Source organism: Calypte anna, chromosome 5A (assembly GCF_003957555.1).
Source record: "Calypte anna isolate BGI_N300 chromosome 5A, bCalAnn1_v1.p, whole genome shotgun sequence".
Lineage (NCBI taxonomy): Eukaryota > Metazoa > Chordata > Aves > Apodiformes > Trochilidae > Calypte > Calypte anna.
In genome coordinates this window covers 3,199,871-3,219,828 of record NC_044251.1, presented here as the reverse complement: position 1 = coordinate 3,219,828, position 19,958 = coordinate 3,199,871, and the positions used below count along the sequence as shown (strand labels likewise).

General features: G+C 48.4%; 1 protein-coding gene across 3 annotated transcripts in view; it reads left to right on the top strand.

Annotated features, from left to right (window-relative positions):
• Positions 1 to 1,130: 1,130 nt before the first annotated feature.
• Positions 1,131 to 19,958, top strand: part of PRDM11 (PR/SET domain 11) — a 41,309-nt gene continuing 22,481 nt past the window's right edge. For 2 of the 3 annotated variants that reach the window (XM_030452030.1, XM_030452028.1), the window contains exons 1-5: positions 1,697 to 1,788; positions 17,224 to 17,342; positions 17,869 to 17,972; positions 18,839 to 19,101; positions 19,805 to 19,872. In XM_030452030.1, coding sequence (XP_030307890.1) covers positions 17,227 to 17,342; positions 17,869 to 17,972; positions 18,839 to 19,101; positions 19,805 to 19,872 — 551 coding nt within the window. In that variant the 5' untranslated portion in view covers positions 1,697 to 1,788; positions 17,224 to 17,226. Of the gene's footprint in view, positions 1,255 to 1,696; positions 1,789 to 17,223; positions 17,343 to 17,868; positions 17,973 to 18,838; positions 19,102 to 19,804; positions 19,873 to 19,958 lie in introns of those variants that run through there. The other variant, XM_030452029.1, reaches the window with a different exon arrangement.

Genomic DNA, 19,958 nt, shown 5'->3' with positions numbered 1-19,958 from the left:
ACTCATTTCGGCTTCCAATAATCAGCTGTGCCACACTGCCTGCTTTTAGCAAAGCCAGCTTGTTTTGAACACGAGTTGATCACCTTCCTCCTTGCTTTGTCAGACGGAGTATCATTTGCCAGCTTAAGTGATATATCCTGAAGTCCTGTCACCCCCCAGACTCTCCGTGACAGCAGGGGAAGCAGCTCAGGAATGGCAGAAGTGGGCCCCTCTTTTGCTTGGGTTATTATGTCCTTTTTTCACTTTCTGCCCTCGCTTAGGTTGTTTTTTTTCTCTCCACACCATCATTTCATAGAAGGCACCTCAGTGTGGAAAGAATTTTGTTTCTTGGGGACTGCAGAAGAGGGTATTTCTCAGGGCTGCAGGAAAAGGGAAGCAGTTCCAAGTACCCAAGCATGCACATTGTCACCACAGCCCTGTTCACATCCAACTCCATTGTCAACCAAAGGAACTGGAAAATTATGGCTACTTATCCATCCCTCTCTTTACCCCCCACCGTGCCTCTTCTGGCAAAGCAGCCCAACAGTTTGCATTGTTTCAAATTTAGTGCTTGCAGATGGTTTTATTTAGAATTTGTTTTATTGGTGAGACATGCTTCCTCTGCTTATTAAATTATGCCTACTTTTTACCATCCCTCACGCTGCCCGTAATTTCAGCACTGAGCTCCGGGGTAGGGTTTGTTGGTGTTGCTTTTCGGAGGAGCGGGAGGGTTGGTTGTTTTTTTTTTGTTTGTTTGTTTTTTAGAGGGGAAGGTGGTGGTGGGGGAAAATCCGCAACACGACTCCTCTGAGCTCCAGGGAGCCACCGCTTCTTTACATCCACTCTCTCCTGCTGGCAGAGGGCAATGAGGCTCCAGCCGGGCGATAAGAGGAGCGCACCGGCCGGCTCCTGCCGCCGGGAGAGGGGCCCGCCCCGGTTCTTTCCCTGCCAGGCAGAGGAGCCCCGGGGCACGTCCCCGGGGCGGGGGGCACGTCTCACCGCCGTCCCCCGGAGGCGGGCGACCCGAGGGTGCGGGCGGGCGGTTCGGTGCCGCTCGGCGGGGTGCCGGGCGGTGGCAGGTGGCGGGGGTGGTGCCGGTGGCCGAGACAGCGCCTTGGGGGGGGGAGCCCAGCGGCTCCGCCGGGCCGGGTCCCCTCGGCCAGCGGCTCCCCCCGCGTTCTGCCCCAAGGGGGTTTTGTCCTTAAGAGCACCCCCCGAACCCCTGGCCGGATCGCCGCCGGCTTCCCGCGGAACTCGCAGGCTCCGGAGCAGGAGGTGGGAACCGGGGGGGGCGGTTTGGGTTTGCTTGGCTTTTTCTGTTTATTTATCATTTTTATCTAATTATTTTTTTCCCTGCTTTCTGCGGCTTTTTGGGTTTGTTTGTAATTAATTTTTCCCCCCCTTCCTCTCTTTCCATCTCGGGTATTTGGAAGGAAGGCGGGAGCACCACGGCCCCCGGGAGAGCCCTGGCGGGCCGGGCCGGACCGGACCGCGCGGGCCGGCGGCGCCTCCCCCCCGATTCGGGGGGTCCCCGGGCTCGGCCCCCGAACGCCCCTCTCTTCCGTTCTCCATGTCATTTCCTGTGCTAATAAGATGGTGGTCACGGCCGGGAGGGAGGGAGCCGCCGCCGCCGCCTCCGCCGAGCCCGGCCCGGCCCCGGGACCCGTCCTCGCCTGGGACTAGCCAGCGGGGCCGGCGGGGAGGGAGGGCGCAGCCAGCCGGGCTCCCCCCCTCCTTCCCCCCGTCCCCTCCCCGGGCGGAGCGGGCTCCCCGACGCCGAGGCGGGCCCCCCGCGCCCGCAGCGCCGAGGTGAGTCAGCCCCTCTGGTCGCCAAGGTGGCCACGAAAATGGCTGCGGAGCACGGGGAGGGGAGGGAGAGAGAGGGGGGGAGAAGGAGGGGAGGGCTGGGAGAGGGGGAAGGGGGGGCGGGAAATCCAACCCGGTGGGCGAGGGGAAGGGGTGGTGGGAACCTTCGCGCTGCCCGCCGCGGGAGCGGTGCCCGCATCGGGCGCGGCGGCGACTCGCGGGCACAGGTAGAGGTGTCCCCCCCCTATCATACATCCCCCCCCCGTTTTTCTCCCGCTTTTCCCTTCACGGGGCGGGCGGTGCTGGGGCCCGGCCCGGCCCCGCAGCTCCCCGCCGCGGCTGCGCCCGCCCTTCCCTTCGCCGTCGTCGTCCCCCCCCTCCCCGAGGCCGTAGCGGGGGCCGGCGAGTGACGCGGCCGGCGACCAATCGACGGCGGGGGCGGGCGGGCGAGCGCCACATTGGAACGCGGGGGCGGGACGATCCGGGGCGCGACACGGCGACAGGCGACATGGTTATGGGAAGGGGGGGTTCCCGTCGAACGCCGCTGAAGGGCTTCTCTTCCACCCCGGGGTGGTCCAGGAAGACTGCGCGGTAGCTGCGCCCGCAACATCTCTTGCGTCCCACGAGTTGCCCTTGGGCAGGGAGCGTGGTTCTCTTCTATAAACCCAATTCCTACGCTCTGTAGGTGAAAAATAACCTCCAGCGTCCCGGTTTCGGATCCCTGACCGAAAAAAAAAAAAAAAATGTGGCCTGTGGGCAAAGTTGTTGGCTCGATGGTGCTTCCTCTTGTTTTGTTTTTTTTTTCCCCTGGTGATTAATGCTTCTCCATAAAGAGAACTGGCAGAACCAGCTTAAAAAATAATAAATAACAAACCGGGTTGCTTTCCAGCACTGCCTTTGAGCAAGAGAAGGAGCCCCAGCCCCAAATATCCAGCAGCCCCTCTGGATGCAGTCCTGCCAGTGATGTGTGAGACCAGTGCTGCCTGGGTTGTGTTTTTGTGCCCCCCTAAATTTCCGCTCGTGTAGTCAAACCGAGATAATAAGCAGCGAAAGTGGAAAGGGAAATGACTCTCTCAACTTTCTAATGTGTAAAAACCCCCACGACAGCCACACATCCCTGGCCAGGAGGGCGCATTGTTTGTTTCCCAGTACAGGCTGTAGTTGGAAAACGAAAGCGTTCAGGTGATGTTTGCTCCTCACAAGGGGTGCTTTTTGCCCAGAGGTGTTCCTGGCTCTAAAATAATAGCTTAGCACAAGGCTGAGCAATGTTGGGCTCTCCTGCGGTCTGCAAAGAGTTCCAAGTATGGGGGTCTGTGGGTGAGGCTGGTGGAAAGGCTGTGTTAGCAAAGGAAAAGCTGTAGCCCCTCACCCGGGAGGGTTTGAGGCAGCTGTGGGAGATGCTGAAGGTTGCCCTGGCTCTGGGAGGTGATGGATCCCACTGCAGGGTGTAGGGAGTAAGTTCCCTCCTGCCCTGGGAGTTGTGTCAAATGCTGATGCTGCTTCTGGGTGTTTGTGGAGTGTAAAGGAGATGCTGTGGCTCCTGGGTCAGTGCTGGCTTTGGTGTAGAGCTTGGTGGTTGCAGGAGAGTGTCCTGTTGCTCCTCTAGCATCTTCGTGGAGCGCAGTGACTTCTGGACTATTTTATGCAATTACTTCTGGCTTTTTTTTTTTTTTTTTTTTTTTAAGTGGGACCTCTTTTTAGGGCGCAATACCCGATTTTAATTAATGAAGGACAAAAGTAAGGACTTGTCTCTACCACCCTACTTTTGCTGTACTGAAGCAAAGTCGGTCTTACTGGGCTGGGGGCAGGTTGTTGGCTTGTATGCGTTGCTGGGAAGTGATGGACCTGTTTGAAATGGGTGTTGGGGGGTGAGGTTGTGCCCCATGAACAGTGCCAAGAGGACCCTGAAGCAGGGAGGGCTCCTCCACTGCGAGTGGCTGCCTTTGCCATTGGGGGGGCCAGCAGCATTGAGGGAGTGGAAGTTGCCTCCCTCAGCCAGGAATCAGAGTGAAGTATGTACAGTGAGGAGAAAAATGACAAGCCCAGGCAGGAGAGGTCTTCACCCTTTTTTCTAAAGAGCACAGCGTACACTTTATCCTTCTGGGTTTTGTTTTTTTTTTTTTCATATTCTTTTGTAACTTCTGTCTCATGCTGGTTAATTCCTGAGTAAAGCTGTGGGGGTTTTGGGGTTTTTTTTCCCCCGTGTCGATTTATGCAAGAGAAGTACAGGCTTTTTACTTATCTCTTTATTGCTGTATTTGCTGTTAGCAGGGCCTCTCTCTTGCTGGCTTGACTCTAAGTGCTACTAACCATTTCCGGAGCTCTTAAAATACTGCCTAATACTCATGACATTTTGGAGTAGCATGTTTTAAATTGCTGTTGCCAATCCAGTGTTGTTAGCACATGTGTGAAAAATTACATGGAGAAACTAAACATAGCCTCAAAGCTGAAATGGTTTTGTTTTGGTTTGGTTTTCTTTTTACAATCAGTAATTCTGGAGATTAACCAGGGAACCTCCATAAGGCAGAAATAAGCTGCTAAAACTTGATACAAGGCTGGGGAGCTGTAAGAATCCTAGTGGGGTGAGCTCATGTGGGAACTTTTTATACCTGCTTTGTGTTGGGAACATCCAAGACCTATGAACAACTCGTTTTCCTAAGAAAGCCAAAACATCACTTTTATTCCTCAGTTTGGATTTGCAGCTTTCTGGCATTTTAAGAAATCCATGAGCCATCTGGGTGTGCTTAACATGTCTTTCTACCTCAGTGCTGAGTTCTCTGACCTGAGGACAGGTCCTTCAGGCCTCAGGGCCAAGAGGTTTTTCAGACACATCCGTAGCAGTAGTGGAGTAAAGGTTTTAATTTTCAGAGGCCCTTCTGTTCTCCCCGTGAAGTCTTCTCTGCTACTGCAGGTGGTTTTAAATAAAGCCTCTAGAGCAATGGTCCTTCTAAAGCTGTGTAGTGAAATGTTGCTTTTCAGGAATCCCTACTTGTTAAACTTGTCCATGCCAGTGGATTCCAGTAGCAAGTCCAACCTCCCAAAGAAAGAGCAGAGAGAATGAGGTGAGAGACAGGTCATGCATGGCATCTTCAGAAGGAAGTTGAGGGAAAAGTGCTTTGGAAAGGGAGGACATTTGCAGGTAAAAAGAGGCCAAACTAATAGCAGCTGAAAGCACAGAGTGGTCCTGTGGCTTCTTTGGAAGATGGTAGCACCCATGGTGGATGGAGAAGAAAACCAGTGGGGAGGGCAGCACAAGCATCCCATGTTAGAGTTTTTCTTTAAAGTGCGCACCGTGTACTAGGCCCTACCTTACTAGTAGAAGAGACTGTGAGAACTGAGAACAAGGAAGGGGAAAAAGTGGAAGTCAAGGGGGTAAATTTGGACTTGGTGTCTAGAATCACATTTACAGTGTTGGTTTTGAGAGGTTTAGTCACTGTGCTTATCATTTAGGCTTTGGACTTGAGCTGGAGTCAGTGGAGATGGTACTAATGCTGGCATGTTTCCTCCTTCCATCCCAGACTGTGTGCATGAAGTGTCCTTTCTGCTCAAAGACAGTGGTTGAGAAACAAAAGTTGGAAATCTTGATGCTTGAAGCTTTGTTGCTGTTCATCCTTGTCACTGGTCCATTTGTACAAACAGGACAGTTTGTACCCTTGAGACCTGCTGCCCAAAGGCCTCCTCTGCAAGGCAAGGAGGCAACATTCTGGTGTTTCAGAGTTTTCCCTGCTGTCAGCGGGTACAAACCTTATAATTTACGGTTAAAGCTGCAGAAACTGGCAGCTTCCAGAGAGGGATCAGTAGTGTGCTCTGCAGGAGATGGTTTGAGTCCCGCAGTCTCAGGCAGCCATCAATAAAGGACCCATCTGAAGGGAATCCGTGAGCAAAGTCTTCCAGTTTGAGCACATTCTGAGAAATGGCTTCATTTCCTTGCTCCCTTTCTTCTGTCCTCTTTGGGCTTTGGCTTTTCAGCTGGGCTAATTTGACTCCCACTCTTAGTGCCTTGTCCTGGGGGAGGGACTGCTGTTCCTCAGCCAGGATGCCTGGGGATGGCTGAGCCGTGGGTACCAGAGGTGATGTTTGAGGACAGAGAAGTGAAAGTGCACGGGAGGTGAGCTGGGGGATTGTCTTGTGTGGGGATTGTCTAGGGGAATTGCTGTAATTTGCTAAGAGCCAGCAATGCTCCTGCCTTGTGCACTGAGCATCCTTTGCTGGTCTTGGAGCCAGGTGATCCCTGGGTGCTGGGGAGCCCTGGGTTCTGGGGAGCCCTGGGTGCAGGTCAGGGCATTGTGGGCATGCAGCTCCTGTGGCCTCTGCGGATTCCCTTTCAGAATATTTTGGTGTGGAAGGCTGGTAATTGGAGCTGATGTTAGGCAGGGACATCAGCTGTTTCCAGGCTGATAACCAACGTGAAATATTGTCTAGTACATTCCTTTTCAGTGCAGTGGAGCTGTATTGTGAAAACATAATATGCTGAGTGGTGTTAAATGTGGTCCTTCAGCTGCAGACTCAACTGAGCAGACTAAATGTACTTAACATCTTCCTAGAAAGCCTTAAGATGGGTTGAGATTATCAATGTTCCATTCCCAGTGTGTTCTCTTTATACCTTTCCTGTCGATAAACCTTGGCTTCCCCACATCTGTGTATATTAGGGGTGGGGTTTGGGGCTGGTTTTTTTTTTGTTTGTTTGTTTGTTTGTGTTTTTTTAATTATTATTTCTTTTGTTCCAAGGCTGGGGGAGTGTTTCAGGTCATCTGCTATTTTTTTTAAATTGGAGATACTTTGCTTGGAAATGGTCATGTGAGTATTAAACATGCTACAGTTGGTAGGGTTAAGTCCTTTTATCCTTTTGGAGGAAATTAATGAAAACACTTGGAAACTGAAGGGAAAATCCATACTGATGACACATGAACATACTCTTGTGAAGTTCTAGAGCTGTCATGTGTAGACACCTAGGCATGCAGATTGTCTTTCTTGAGCTCAAATGAGATTGATCAGTTTTTGAAGAGCAGAAGTTTTTTAGCTACTTGATTTCTCTTCCCTTCATGGTTGGCAAGAGAACTTCCTTATGCTTGGTGTGCAAGTTGCTTGGTTTCTGGAGAAATTTTACCAAAATCATGTAGGAAACAACTGCTGGATGGGGGCAACAGTGCCTGACCCTCGGTGAGGCATCCCACCAGCTAATGCTGAATTGCTGCTGGAAAGGCAGTACCTCCAGAAAGGTGGATCCACTTAACTTCATTTAATTGGATGAATACAAAGCCAGCACCAATGAAATCAGATGCTAACATATGCTCTTCAGGTCTGATGGACTTAACTGGTGGTTAGTAGTTTTGCTTTTTGTTTGTTTGTTTTTTTTTTTTTAAACTAGGTCTCATTCTGTACTTGGGTGTTGAAATATGTTGCTTTTGGATTCTCTTGGGGCAGCTGATTAACTTTTGCAGTCCCTCAGTGACTTGTTACATGAATTCACTGTGGCATGCTCTTTCTGGGCTGGAATTCAATGAGTTCCTGAGCTTTTCCTGCTAATCAGCATTATCAGAATGTCTGTCGTGTAGACAACTGGGCACTGCTGTGCAACCCAACACCTTGATGTAGAAGATGCACTTGAGCTGCTGAATATATATATATATATATGTAAATATATTCTTTATTTATATTTATATTTATTTATTTTTATTTATTTATATATTTATTTACATTTATATATTTATATATTTATATTCTTTATTTTTTTTTGTTAGTTAGCTGCATTAGAATATACAGGGTCTGAACACCCCTCTCTTTATGGAAGGGAATGTGCAGATCAGATGGTGGTGGTGGTGAATTCAGCACACGGATATCTGATTTCCTGGCAGATCAGACACTGGGAGTATCTGGACTGCTGCCTGCCCCAAGGAAAAGGGGGTCGATGTGACCCATGCTCAGCCAGGACTCATCCAAGCAGTGTAACCCGAGCCCCCAACCTGCAGACAGATTTACCAGCCCTGAATAATGTCTGTTGTACTGTGAGATCTTATCTCCCTAATGGCCTGCAAGAGGGTACAAATGAGGAGAAATAAATATGGCTCTTGCTTTTGCTCCCTCTGCATTTTGTGGAACAGTTGATTTGTTCTTGTTCTGCCTGGTTGTTAGGGCTTTGAAAGAACTGAGCTAGTTGGTTAGAATTTTAGGAAGAAATTAAAGTAGGGTTTGCTCCTACCTGCTTTTTTTTCCCCAAATATTCTTTCCCTCTTTGCTGAACAAGTGGAGTTGTCTGCTCAGGTAGAGAGAAACCACTGTAACAAGCATAGAGGAACCATCACAGAACATCCATCAACAAAAATGAACAGGACAGATGGTACAAAAGCAGGATTTTGCATCTCTACCCACAAGTCCTATCTGAATGGGGATTCCCCTGTGACTGAGCCTGTCTGCCTGCCTAGAGGTATCATTGCTACAGGGGCTTTAGAGTTTGTTGTTTGATTCCTGAAGCTTTTGAGTTGGGTGGTGGTAAAGGGAGCATTTCACCCTAACCAGGTACCTACTGGAAGTCCAGAGGTATCTTGGAGGGGTTTGGGATGAGGATACCTTTGGGATGAGGAGCTTTGGGTCGTGATTTGTAAGTAAGCTTCTCAAGAAGCTTTCTCTCACGTGGCTGTATCAAGGGTGAAATTGTGTTTTGTGGTATTATGGCTTTTATGTGACAGAAATCAAAGGCAGACTTGGGAAAAGCCAGCAGTGTGTGTGTCCAGGCAGACCAGCACTCTGTTGTGTGTGTTGTTGGCTTTGTGCAGGAAAAGGGTGCTCTGGTGAAACTTACTGACCCTTCTGACTTGGTGGGGTGGTTGGTATTTTGTTCATAGTTTATCCATGGCTTAAAGAAGCCTGTCTGTCCTTGTCAGTCTTAACTCATCCTGTGCTATAACCCACTGAACATTCACCAGTGGCAGAAAAAGACAAGAGTCCATCAGGTAATCAGAAAAAAGAAAAAAAGTGGGACTTCTAGAAGGAGTGCTGAGTGAAAGGCTGTCTTGTTAAAAGATGGATGTGCTCTCCAGAGGGGCTAATTTGGACACTAAGGAAATATATGTGGAGCTGATTGCTGGCTGAGTGCCAGTCCCTGAAGGGCAGGGGAGGCTGAAATGCCAGGCAGTGCTGGTAGTGCTGGCACCGCAGCCCATGGCGGTTGGGTTGCATGAATTATCTCTCTGCCTTCCAGCTGATTTTATCCTGTTGATTTTTCATGAATCATTTCCCATCTCTGCGGGTTAGAAATTAAAGTGGAAGTTTTCTAGCCAGAATAGCCACCTCTGCTATTTAGAAAGTGGTGTCTGGGGTTTGCTTCCTGCCCACCCCCGCACCTTTCCTTCCCTTCCCTTTCCCATTTTTACCTCCATCGATGTTCAGACATGTGAATCACTGGTGTCACTCACCCACAGGGACGTTTCAGCTGGCCAGCCTGCACAAGTGCAAGGGTCCTCTGGGTGTGTGTGAGCTGATGGTGAGCAGCCAGGCCATGGTGCAATGTGGGCAGGTCCCAGGGATGCAGCTAGGCTGGCGGGACCCCAGAGGGAGGCTTGGATTTTCTCCATGTGCCTTATAAAACACTAAAGGCACTCCAGTGGCTTTTCCCTTTCCTAGCACAGCAAAAGAGCAGGAATGCTGTGGTGGCCCAGCCTGCTGGTTACCCACCAAACACTTCCTCACTTCTGCCTTTTTCTCTGCCCACGGAGGAGATGTTTGGGCAGTAAGGTCAGATCTCTGCTGTCGGTAAAAGCATCTGCATGATGAAAAACTTCACTTTTCCAGACCCAAACATAACTTCCCCTTGTTGAGCTGTGTGCACTTGATGGCCATCTGGGCCAGCAGCTGGGAAAGGATAAATTGTTAACCCAAAATTGAGCCCTACGACCTAGGGATCTGGGGACCTGCATAGGAGTTGCAGAGCATGAGTGCTGTGGGTAAGAAAGAGTTTTGCTGGCTGCTGCACGTGGGAAAAACCACATTCTCTTGAAACAAAGTGAACAGCAGATGAATGAGAGGAGGTCTCTGGCTTGCTGGTGTTAATTTTGAATCAGTGTTGATGGAGCTTGGCAAATCCAGGAGGCTGTTAGAGTGATCTGGTTGGGATGGTTCTGAAAATCACCATGTGGATGGCTCAGGGGATGATAGGTTGGGCAGCATGACACCAATCCTGGGTAAAAACCTACAAAGTAATTCATGCTTGAAACTTGCTTTTATGGCAAGTGTCTTGTACTTTGCATAGAGGTCTGATTTTATTCTTTGAGAAGGTTACTGTTGGTGTAATGAAAGATCTGTAGATGCAATATACTTGGATATATAAGGCAGTTAACTTGGTGCATGGGAACCCAATTAATACCTAATGCCAAAGAATATCAATAAAATACAAGTGGTAAGGTAGTGATTGATAGAGGGTCAGCATCCAATAAATAAACTGGAGTAGTGCTATAAACAGTAAGGAGGATGAAGGATATTCTAAGCTAAAGGACACTAATAAATCAACTGTGGATTAACTTTAAGATGGAAGTTGAGAATATTTTTTTGGCATCAGCAGATCTGGCGTTGTTGCCTTAGAGAAGGGGAGCAAATAACCCAGCTATTTTAAAACCAAGCTTGATCATTTTATAGAAGAACCTCTGCAGCCTGGTAGGTGGAGATGACATTTTCAAAGGAGGAAGACTCGATGACCCTTCTCTATGAAACAAGAGGAAGGGAGGAGCCAGTTTGGCCTGAGACTTACTCAGGGATGCAGAAGGCAGGACTCACCACTGGCAAAATGTGTAGATGAAAGAAGTTTGCTGAGTTGTAGCTATTGATAGGGGCAGGAAGGGCAGTAATGCCATTTGTTTGGTAAGTGGAGCCATCGGAACAAAATCATTTTCATGCAGACAAGCAAAGAGTTATGAACCTGGAAAGGCATCTCCCAAACGTGATCTGCAGAGGCTGAGTCCCACGCAGTCCCCTCTGAGAATGTCAGGGTCAGGATGGGCAGGCAGCTTCAGGGAGCTTTCTGTGCCAGGTTCTGGCTGGAAAAGACAACTGTGATTTTGGATATACAAGCAGGGAGGTAGTGAATCAGGGTGAGGAGATGCTTTCACGTCTGTAGTGGTTTTGTTTATTCAGGCTCAGTCTTAATGTTGGGATGGCTTTCCAGTGCCAGCATCTTGAAGTGATGTAGAGATTGGAGGAGTTACTGAGAAGAATGACAAAAATTTTGGGAAAGCTGAGAAGATACTGCATGGATATATATCCAGGGCTCTGCTATGGATATGTTTTTATTCAGTGCTTATCACTATTGCTATCCAAACACCTTTCAGCAGTGCCTTAAGGAACAAGGCTTACATTTGCCCCTGTACTCAGCCCTGGTGAGGCCACACCTCGAGTACTGTGTCCAGTTCTGGGCCCCCCAGTTCAGGAAGGATATCGAGGTCCTGGAGCAGGTCCAAAGGAGGGCAACGAGGCTGGTGAAGGGACTCGAGCACAGACCCTATGAGGAGAGGCTGAGAGAGCTGGGGGTGTTCAGCCTGGAGAAGAGGAGGCTCAGGGGAGACCTCATCACTCTCTACAACTCCCTGAAAGGAGGTTGGAGCCAGGGGGGGGTTGGGCTCTTTTCCCAGGCAACTCTCAGCAAGACAAGAGGGCAGGGTCTCAAGTTGTGCCAGGGGAGGTTTAGGTTGGAGATTAGAAAGAATTTCTTTATGGAGAGGGTGATCAGACATTGGAATGGGCTGCCCAGGGAAGTAGTGGATTCTCCGTGTCTGGAGATATTTCAAAAGAGCCTGGATGTGGCACTCAGTGCCATGGTCTGGGAACTGCAGCAGGAGTGGATCAAGGGTTGGACTTGATGATCTCTGAGGTCCCTTCCAACCCAGCCAATTCTATGATTCTATGATCTGCCACACTTGACTGTACATTTATTCTCTCCTTGGAGAGACAAGTGTTGGTGGAATAACATCTTGATTTAATACTGGGGTTTCATGTCTGTTTGCTTTAACTTTGCATTGGTAGGTGTGAATTTGTAACTTCAAGAATCTAAAGGCAAAGAAGTGCAACTGGCAGTCCTGACCAAAGATGGTGAGGTTTGTTCACCTGGGAAGCAATTCATTCCATTTGCTCCAAGCAGCATCCCAACATGCTGAGTATTTCAGCTTTTCCCACCTGGTTGCAGGGCTCTTTGAAAGAAGTGTTGGCTGGTGCCCAGAACTGCTGGAATTCACATATAGCTTGTCCATGGCTAGCAATCGAAATGTGCTTCTGATGAAGCATTGGCTTCTCTTCCCCTTGCTGGGCTGGGATGAAGATTTTTTTTTTCCTGTTTGTAGGCTAAAAGTAAGGGCATGTGACATAGAAGGGATCAGTCAGGTTGACCTAATTCTTCTTTCTATCCTTAAATATCCTGTGAATCTGTGAGATGAGTGCAGGGAGCCAAATACAATGAAAATGGGAGTTTTCCAGTTAAAGGGAATTATTTGGAATATATTTTAAATTAAAACACAAGTCACTGAGCTATTCTTTCAGGTGTAGTAAGTAGCTGCCTTGGCTCTGTGGCATGCCATACTGTTCCAGAGGCTTTTAGGGAGCTTGGGATTCCATGCATGGGAGCTTTACAGTGTCAGCATCCTGCTGTGTTGAGTCCTTAGTCAACAGCTCATGGAGAGAAGTTGTAGCAAATAATAACTGGTTTGCAGAGGCTTCTGCTGATCCATGGGAATAGCTTCCTACTCTGAGATCAACAAAGGGCAGGTGCTCCCAGCTGGCCATAATACAGAATTTGATGTCAAATTCTGTAAAGACAGCAGCATTTTCCAGCTTCACTAGAAGCCACCATGAAAAAACCCCATGAAAACTAGTTTGGGGATTATTTCAGAGGTTCTTTTCCTTCTTTCCCCTCAGAAACAAACCTGTCATGTCTGCTCACAGCAGGTTTTGATGACATGATTTGCCAGTGAACCGTGTAAAAGTGACAGTGTGAATGCATCTTGCATCCACTTGAAATGACAGGAGGAGCTCCAGGTTGGCAAATGGGAATTTCCTTGTCCCCAGCCTGTCTGTTGTCAGGATGACACTGGGAATTTGGTGTCGTGGCACCCCAGTCCTGTTTGTCATGTCAGTTGCTGGTCTTGAGCAAGTCATTTGAAAGCACTGGGAACTCTCACCCCTCCCTTGCTGTAGGATGGATTTTTAGGTCTTGTGGTTTTGAAGGTCACTCTCCAAGCTTCTTCAGAGAGCTGCAGCAGAAGTGGAGGTGCCTCCAGGTACCTTTCTTGTAGTCCTTGACTTTCTCCCAGGGTTTTTACACTGTGAAACTCAAAAGAAAACAGTCTTTTCTTCTGGTGAACTGATGGTTACCTACTGTAGTGGAGTAGTTGGCAATGGTGTGGACGAGTCCTAGTGGCAGCTTGTGCCACTCTGATCCCGCATCCTCCCTGCTCTCTAATTTTTACTCAAATTTGAATTTGTGACTTCTCCAGCTTGTCTCTAGCTGTGCAGGCTGCATTCACCCCTGATCTGTGGCTGTCAGAAAAGAGCCCTGGCCATACATCAAGCCAGGTCATCAGGTGTTGTCCTCTCAATGCCAGGATGCTCCTCTGTTGCACAAGTGGGTGGAGGAGATTTTTGCCCCCAGGAATGTTGCACTTTTTGGGGGGTAAAGCTAAACTGTGGTGACTGTCAAGGCAAAAAAAAATTCCCCAGTGGTGGTGTGGGGGAGTTTGTGTCTGTCTGTGGACAGTGATCTTCAAGATGGTTCTCCCTCTGATTTGTGGCATCTCTGGGTGCTGGCGTTGGCTGGGTGGCAGCTGGTGCTTCAGAAAGGGACCTGAAATATGGTTGGCATGGCTTAGGAGCCTTGGTAAGCAAGTTCACCTTGGGGAAAACAATCAGCCTGGGTCTCTGATGGCTGTTTTGGAGGGAGCTTGGAGCCTTGAATGCAGTGCTTTATTCCCCCTTCCCAACTTGTCAGTAGCTGACTGTTCTGGGTTACTATTTCTGGTAATAATATGCAACTGTAGAAAAAGGGTATGAATTCAAGTCCCATCTTTCACCATTGGGCCTGCTCTTTAAAAAGTGGTGCAAGCTCTGCAAGATCTTGCTTAAAAGAAGAGGGGATGACCTCCAGGAGGCCAGCAGTGAGAAACTGAGTGAGGGAGCTGTGTGCTGAGGAGGGGATGGATTCCTGTACAACTGTTTCACATGCAAGAATGTCCCAGTCTGGGAAACGTGCCAGTAAAATGTAAAATTAAAGCTCTGTTTTGGAGGCTGATCCGTGCAGATAAGAGTCTGTGGCTGTTAACTAATAACCACAAGAGGGGCAGCGATAAAGGCCCTCATACATGAGGGTAGGAATTCACAGGTTCCTTCATGCTTAACCCCATTTGGATGTTTTTTTCCCTGCATTAGAACTGAACAGCTCAGATGTTGTTGTGTTTTCTGCTCTGTGATTGCAAGCAACATGGTGATAACTACTGGAGGTCTTAATGTGTGTCATGCAAAAATGTGGCAGGTCCTTGCCCACTTTGTGAAGAAAACAGGTGGCACTGCCTGGGAACGTTCTTGGGATGCCCTTTGGGATTTGGAGCAGTCCTGTTGGTGTCCTGGTCCAGCCAAGGGGCATTGTGCCTCATAGCCTGACTGCCTTTGCTGCCCAAAGGATGTGATGCTGTGTGCAGACAGCACCAGGATCTTTGAAGCATCCCTCTGATCCAGGTGTAAAAACTTCTCTGACATCCTGGTAGGACTCTGCACACTGATCTTGGGGGGACTGACTCTCCTGATGGGCACAGGGACACAGATATGGGTGGCCAAGTAGCCCCTGAGTACCTTCAGCAGTAAGCAGGAACCCTCTTCTGCTCATGCTGCTGTGGTGCTTCTCCACATCATCTGAAATCTTCAGAGGACCTTCATTTTTAGGTGTTGGTGCAAAAAAAACAACAAAACAAAATCAAAACAATCCAAAACAGAACAAAAAATTAAGTGGAGGGAGGTAAAAGTGCAGAATATGAACTGTACCCTTGCAGTTGTGGAAGACTAAAGGGGGAGGAGGAAGGGCAAGAAAAAGTAACTAATAGGCAGTGAAATGAGGAGGAATTAAAATCATCTTTATAAATACATCAGAAGCTAAAAGAGTCCTAAAAGCACAATTAAATACTGGGACTGAGGAAGTGTCCAGTATTTCTTTCCTGTAAGTGGCATAAAAGCTAGATAATGTTAGAGTGTAGTGCTCTCTTCTGTACCCATACCTTGGGAAATTACCAAGCAGCACCTACTATATCACTACATTTTTAAGTTTGTTGTTCTGGCTAAGTTGCATCCAGGGTTTTTTAAAGGGCTGTTTGAGCAGCATTCTCTGGGCCTTAAATGCTTATTTTTATTTTTTAGGAAAAAACCTCATATGTAATGAGCTAGAAAAAATGTTGTCATAAACAAGTAAGGTAATATAAAGTCTAATCTGGGTCAACCAGAATACCAGGCTACCTAAATTCTGTTGTTGGCTTCCAGTAAAATAATTCAGTGGCTGATAGGGATTGATTTGGTCATGATTTAAGGGGATGTTAATTGTAATGATAAACTTGTACAAATATTTGAGCTCTTTCCTAATGTAGAGTGGTTTACTGATGCTGGTATAATTTTGCTTGATAAAGGTAAAATTGTTGATAAGTGTTGCATGTTTAATGCACTGAAGTTGTGCATTAAAGGTCACTGGAACCCAGAGCTGGAATGATTGAGTGTGGTACATGCTGAGCTGGTCCAGAGGAAGGGAAAAAATGATCAGAGGGATGGGACACCACTCCTGTGAGGAAAGACTGAGAGTTGGGGTGGTTCATCCCCTCTCTGGGGAAACCTCATGGGATCCTTCCAGTACTTTAAGGGGGTTTGTAAGAAAGTTGGGGATACCCTTCCTAGTAGATCCTGTTGCACTAGGCAAGGGAAATGGTTTTAACCTAAAAGAGGCTTAGACTAGATGTATTAAGAATTTTTTTTTTACAATGAGGGTGAGGAAACACCGGAACAAGATGCCCAGAGAAGTGGTTGATGCCCCATCCCTGGAAGCATTGAAGGTCAGGCTGGATGGGGCTCTGAGCAACGTCACTGCAAGGGGGTTGGACTGGATGGCCTTTAAAGGCTCTTTCCAACCCAAAGTCTTCTATGATTCCATAAATGAAAGATCACATTGTGCCAGTGAAAGGAGGACCACTGGTGATAGTGCATTTATAGTCATTTCAGCTGAGAATCATTTTTTTGGCTTGATGCTAATCAAGAGGGGGGTGCCAGTCTCTTCTCCCAAGTAATAAATTCTAGGAGGAGAGGAAAGGGTTTGAAGTTGCACTAGAGGAGGTTTAGATGGACACTAGGAAAAATTTCTTAACTGAAAGCATTGTGAAGCATTGGAACAGGCTGCCCAGGGAAGTGGTTGAGCCACCATCCCTGGAGATACTTCAGAGACTTAAGATGTGGCATTTGGGACATGCTTTAGTGGTGGGCTTGGGAGTGTTAGATTTATGGTTGGACTCAGTGATCTGAAAGGTCTTTTCCAGCCTGTATGACTCTGGTTCTAAATTTGTTTGGTATCCTGTGAGAAAACAAAATTAATTTGGATTATAGTCATGGGCAACAGAAGGTCTGGGCAAGTTGCAAGAAATGAAAAGAGGGTAGTGGTGGAGTTGTGTGAGGTTCTTAAAAGCAGGCATTTGGGCAGAAAGTAAATGTGGTACTTGGACACAGCCATGGAAATCCTGAGCAGGAGCTGGGAGGGTGTTATCTGGGAGCAAGGTGCTGATCCTGTTGGTGCAGGGGTGCCCTGGCCAGTGCTGCACAGGAATGTTGCTGATAAGTTGGGAGGACCCAGGAGAGGGGAGAGCTGCAAATGTGCCATGTGGTGAAATGAAGAGCTCTGTGTGTTAAACAAACACTGGATTTCTGCTTGGTTTTTGCTCTTGTTGGAGGTACACTGTAGTTCCAGCAGTACACCCCACTCCACCAGGTGGGGATTGTATATGTTGTGTTCTCAGACTGATGATGCTTCATGCCATGATCTGCAATTCTTCTTTCTTCCCCTCTTGTTTCCTGCTCTTGGATTGTGGTGTTTCCTTAACATGTCCCACCCATCAGTCTTAAATTCCATGTGCAACATTTTTATGGGGCCCTCTGGAGCATACTTCAGATTCCCTGTCCCTTGGGTGTCTCCTGCTCTTCACCTGACCTGCAACTGAACTTGTTCCTCCCCAGTGTGGGAAGGGGTTCCCACCTAGATACTTTTGGGGGTGCCCTGGTGCCTGATGGCAGCTCTTGGTGCTGGGAGGGAACCTGATCTGCTGGCTGAGTCCTGGCCTGGAGGAGGAAGGCAGTGGTTCCTGGGGGAAGAATGTTGTGGTTTCCTAGCAACTCATTTTTTCTTCTTCCCTTCCTTAATTTTTTTTTGTTTTGTTTTGTTTTGTTCAGAACATGAGTGAAAACTTGAAGGACTGTTTGATCCAGACCCAGGCTTCCTTAGGGGAGATGGTGACGATAAAAACAGAGTCCTGCTCTCCATGCCAGGACCAGGAGTATGGACACCCTTGGTATGCAGCTAAGCTTTGGTTCAGTGTTCTCTACCACCCTTTCCCCTACCTCCCTCCAGCTTAAAGTTGCCTTTAAGGCATAGACTTGAACTTCTCAACATGATTAAACCCTTCCTTTGTGAGGTTTGCCTTGAGCTGTATGACAGGGGAGGTCACCTTGTGCACATCTCTGCTGGTTTGCAGTTCTGGCATGCACTGGGGGTGATGCCTTGCCCTTGAGCAGCTCATTTCTTGGGCTGTAGCAGGGCAGCAATGCCACTGATGGTGGGAGTCCCCTCTGTCACTACTCCTGCCTGGATTGGGATGTGCCAGATATGTGCCAGGGGCTGAAGCCAGTGCCTGCTGGAGGGTCTGGCTTTAATTTGTCTCAGGGACCAGCTTTTAGCAGGTTGGATGGCAAGTTGGATCATTTGTCTGCTACAGGCATGGGGACTAAAGAGGGGTCAGGTCTTCTTGCCTCTGCTTCTTTCTGTGGGCAGTACCAACATCTTGGGTTAACATCATCTTTCTGTTTTTCCCTTCTCAGCTCTGGAAGGCCTGACCTGCAGTCCATGGAGGTGGAGCCCAAGAAACTGAAAGGAAAACGGGATTTGATCATGACCAAGAGTTTTCAGCAAGTGGATTTCTGGTGTAAGTGTCTTGTGATTAAGCGAAAAGCAATGCTGCCACTTGTATAGACCTCTGTTTTTCCTGGTTGGCACCCTGTTGGTTTGGGGTGGGAAGCAGGGAAGAAGAAAGCTAGGGACAAATTCATGTGTTCTCCTGAGGATACTCGTGTCTTTGTTGGGGAGGCTGTTGCAAAAAAGCAGCTGGTGGGGAGGTCCATTGGGGTGGAAAGCATCCTGGAAATATGACAGTGTGCATGGGAAAACCCCAAGAGTCTGCAAAATCCAAAGGCTTGAATTCAGAGGCCACAAAAGGGGCGTGACAGAGATGACAATTCTTTTCCCCCATGTTTTGGGGAAGAAAACTGGTGCCAGTTATGTTGGCATACCTGCAGAATATCAAATCATAGGCCTTGGGTTTGCACCCACAGGATGGGTGCAGAATGAAGGCTGGAGGAGGAGTTTGTTTTCAGGAACAAATGTGTGGGGTTTGTGTGGGGAATCGACCCTTGCAGCTTGGGGATGTTGCTGATAATCTGGGATGTGCCAGGAGCCCCCAACTTCTGCCTCTGCAGGCTGGGATGGGGCCTTCCCCACCCTGTGTGTCTGTTGGTGGTGAAGATGTGAAGGGCATCAGCACTGGGGTGGGCACAGACCTGGGTCTGGCAGGTGTGGGGTCTGGAAAAGTTCTTGTTGGGAGACATGTGGTGAATCAAGTGAGCAGCTAGTGAAGTGTCTGTGTGTGTGTGGAGGGTGGGCTCTGGGGAAGGGGCTCAGCCAAGCTAGGAGAGGGATGCTGAGGAGCTGAGTGCTGTGTGTCCTGTGAGCTGCACGAGCCCCCGCGGGCATCACGTCTGCCCAACCTAACCCTTCCTGCCCTTGCATCCGCAGTCTGTGAGTCCTGCCAGGAGTACTTCGTAGATGAGTGCCCAAACCATGGCCCCCCCGTGTTTGTGTCTGACACCCCAGTGCCCATTGGCATCCCTGACAGAGCAGCACTGACCATCCCACCTGGAATGGAGGTGGTGAAGGAGCCCAGCGGGGAGAACGATGTGCGCTGTATGAACGAGGTGATCCCCAAAGGTCACATCTTCGGGCCCTATGAAGGGCAGATCTCTAGCCAGGACAAGTCTGCAGGATTCTTCTCGTGGCTGGTGAGTGGCGTGACCCCCAAAAAAGTGACATCCCAGCCATGTAGCTCAGCACTGGGGGACTTGTAGGCCTGGAGAGCCAGGCTTTGGTCATGTTCTCCCTTCTCTGATGACCTTTTGCTGACCCACATGAATACATTATTGTGGCAGTTATGGCACAGCAACCTGCCAGAATTAACAGCTTTAGTCTAGATAGATAGACTAAAGGAGACCACATGCCTTGACATCCAAGTTGAGTTCATAGAATCTTTTTTGGTTGGAGAAGATCTTTATGATCACCATGTCCAATCATTAATCTACCACACTACCAAGTCCACCACTAAACCACATCCCTAAGTACCATATGTATATGTTTTTTAAACACCTGCAGAGAGGGTGAAAACCTGTATTTTTTTCCATAGTACTAAAAGCATTGGTTAGTCTGTGAAACAGATCTCGGTGGGCTGAGTGATAAGGTTACAAGACATGAGATGTGGGACTTGAGTTAGAGGTGGGGAAAAAAACCTGAGGGCTGCTGATAGGAAATGCAACTCAGCACTTCCATCTGTAAAATAAATGCATGTCTCAGCCCTGTCCTGAAAGGGAAATTAATCTTTTATATCTTAGGACTGTTAACAGTTTTGTCAGCTGCATCTATAGTTCTGTATTAACTGACATTTGTAATTAGGAAAATGCCTCTTAGTGCCTCGTCTGTTCTGTTCCTCAGATTGTGGATAAGAACAACCGCTACAAATCCATTGATGGGACAGATGAAACCAAAGCAAACTGGATGAGGTGAGTCTGGTTCTCTTCTGCCTTCCCTTTTGGGGTTCTTTTCTCCCAGAGAGAGGACATCAAACACTCCTTGTTGTTCAGAGTGA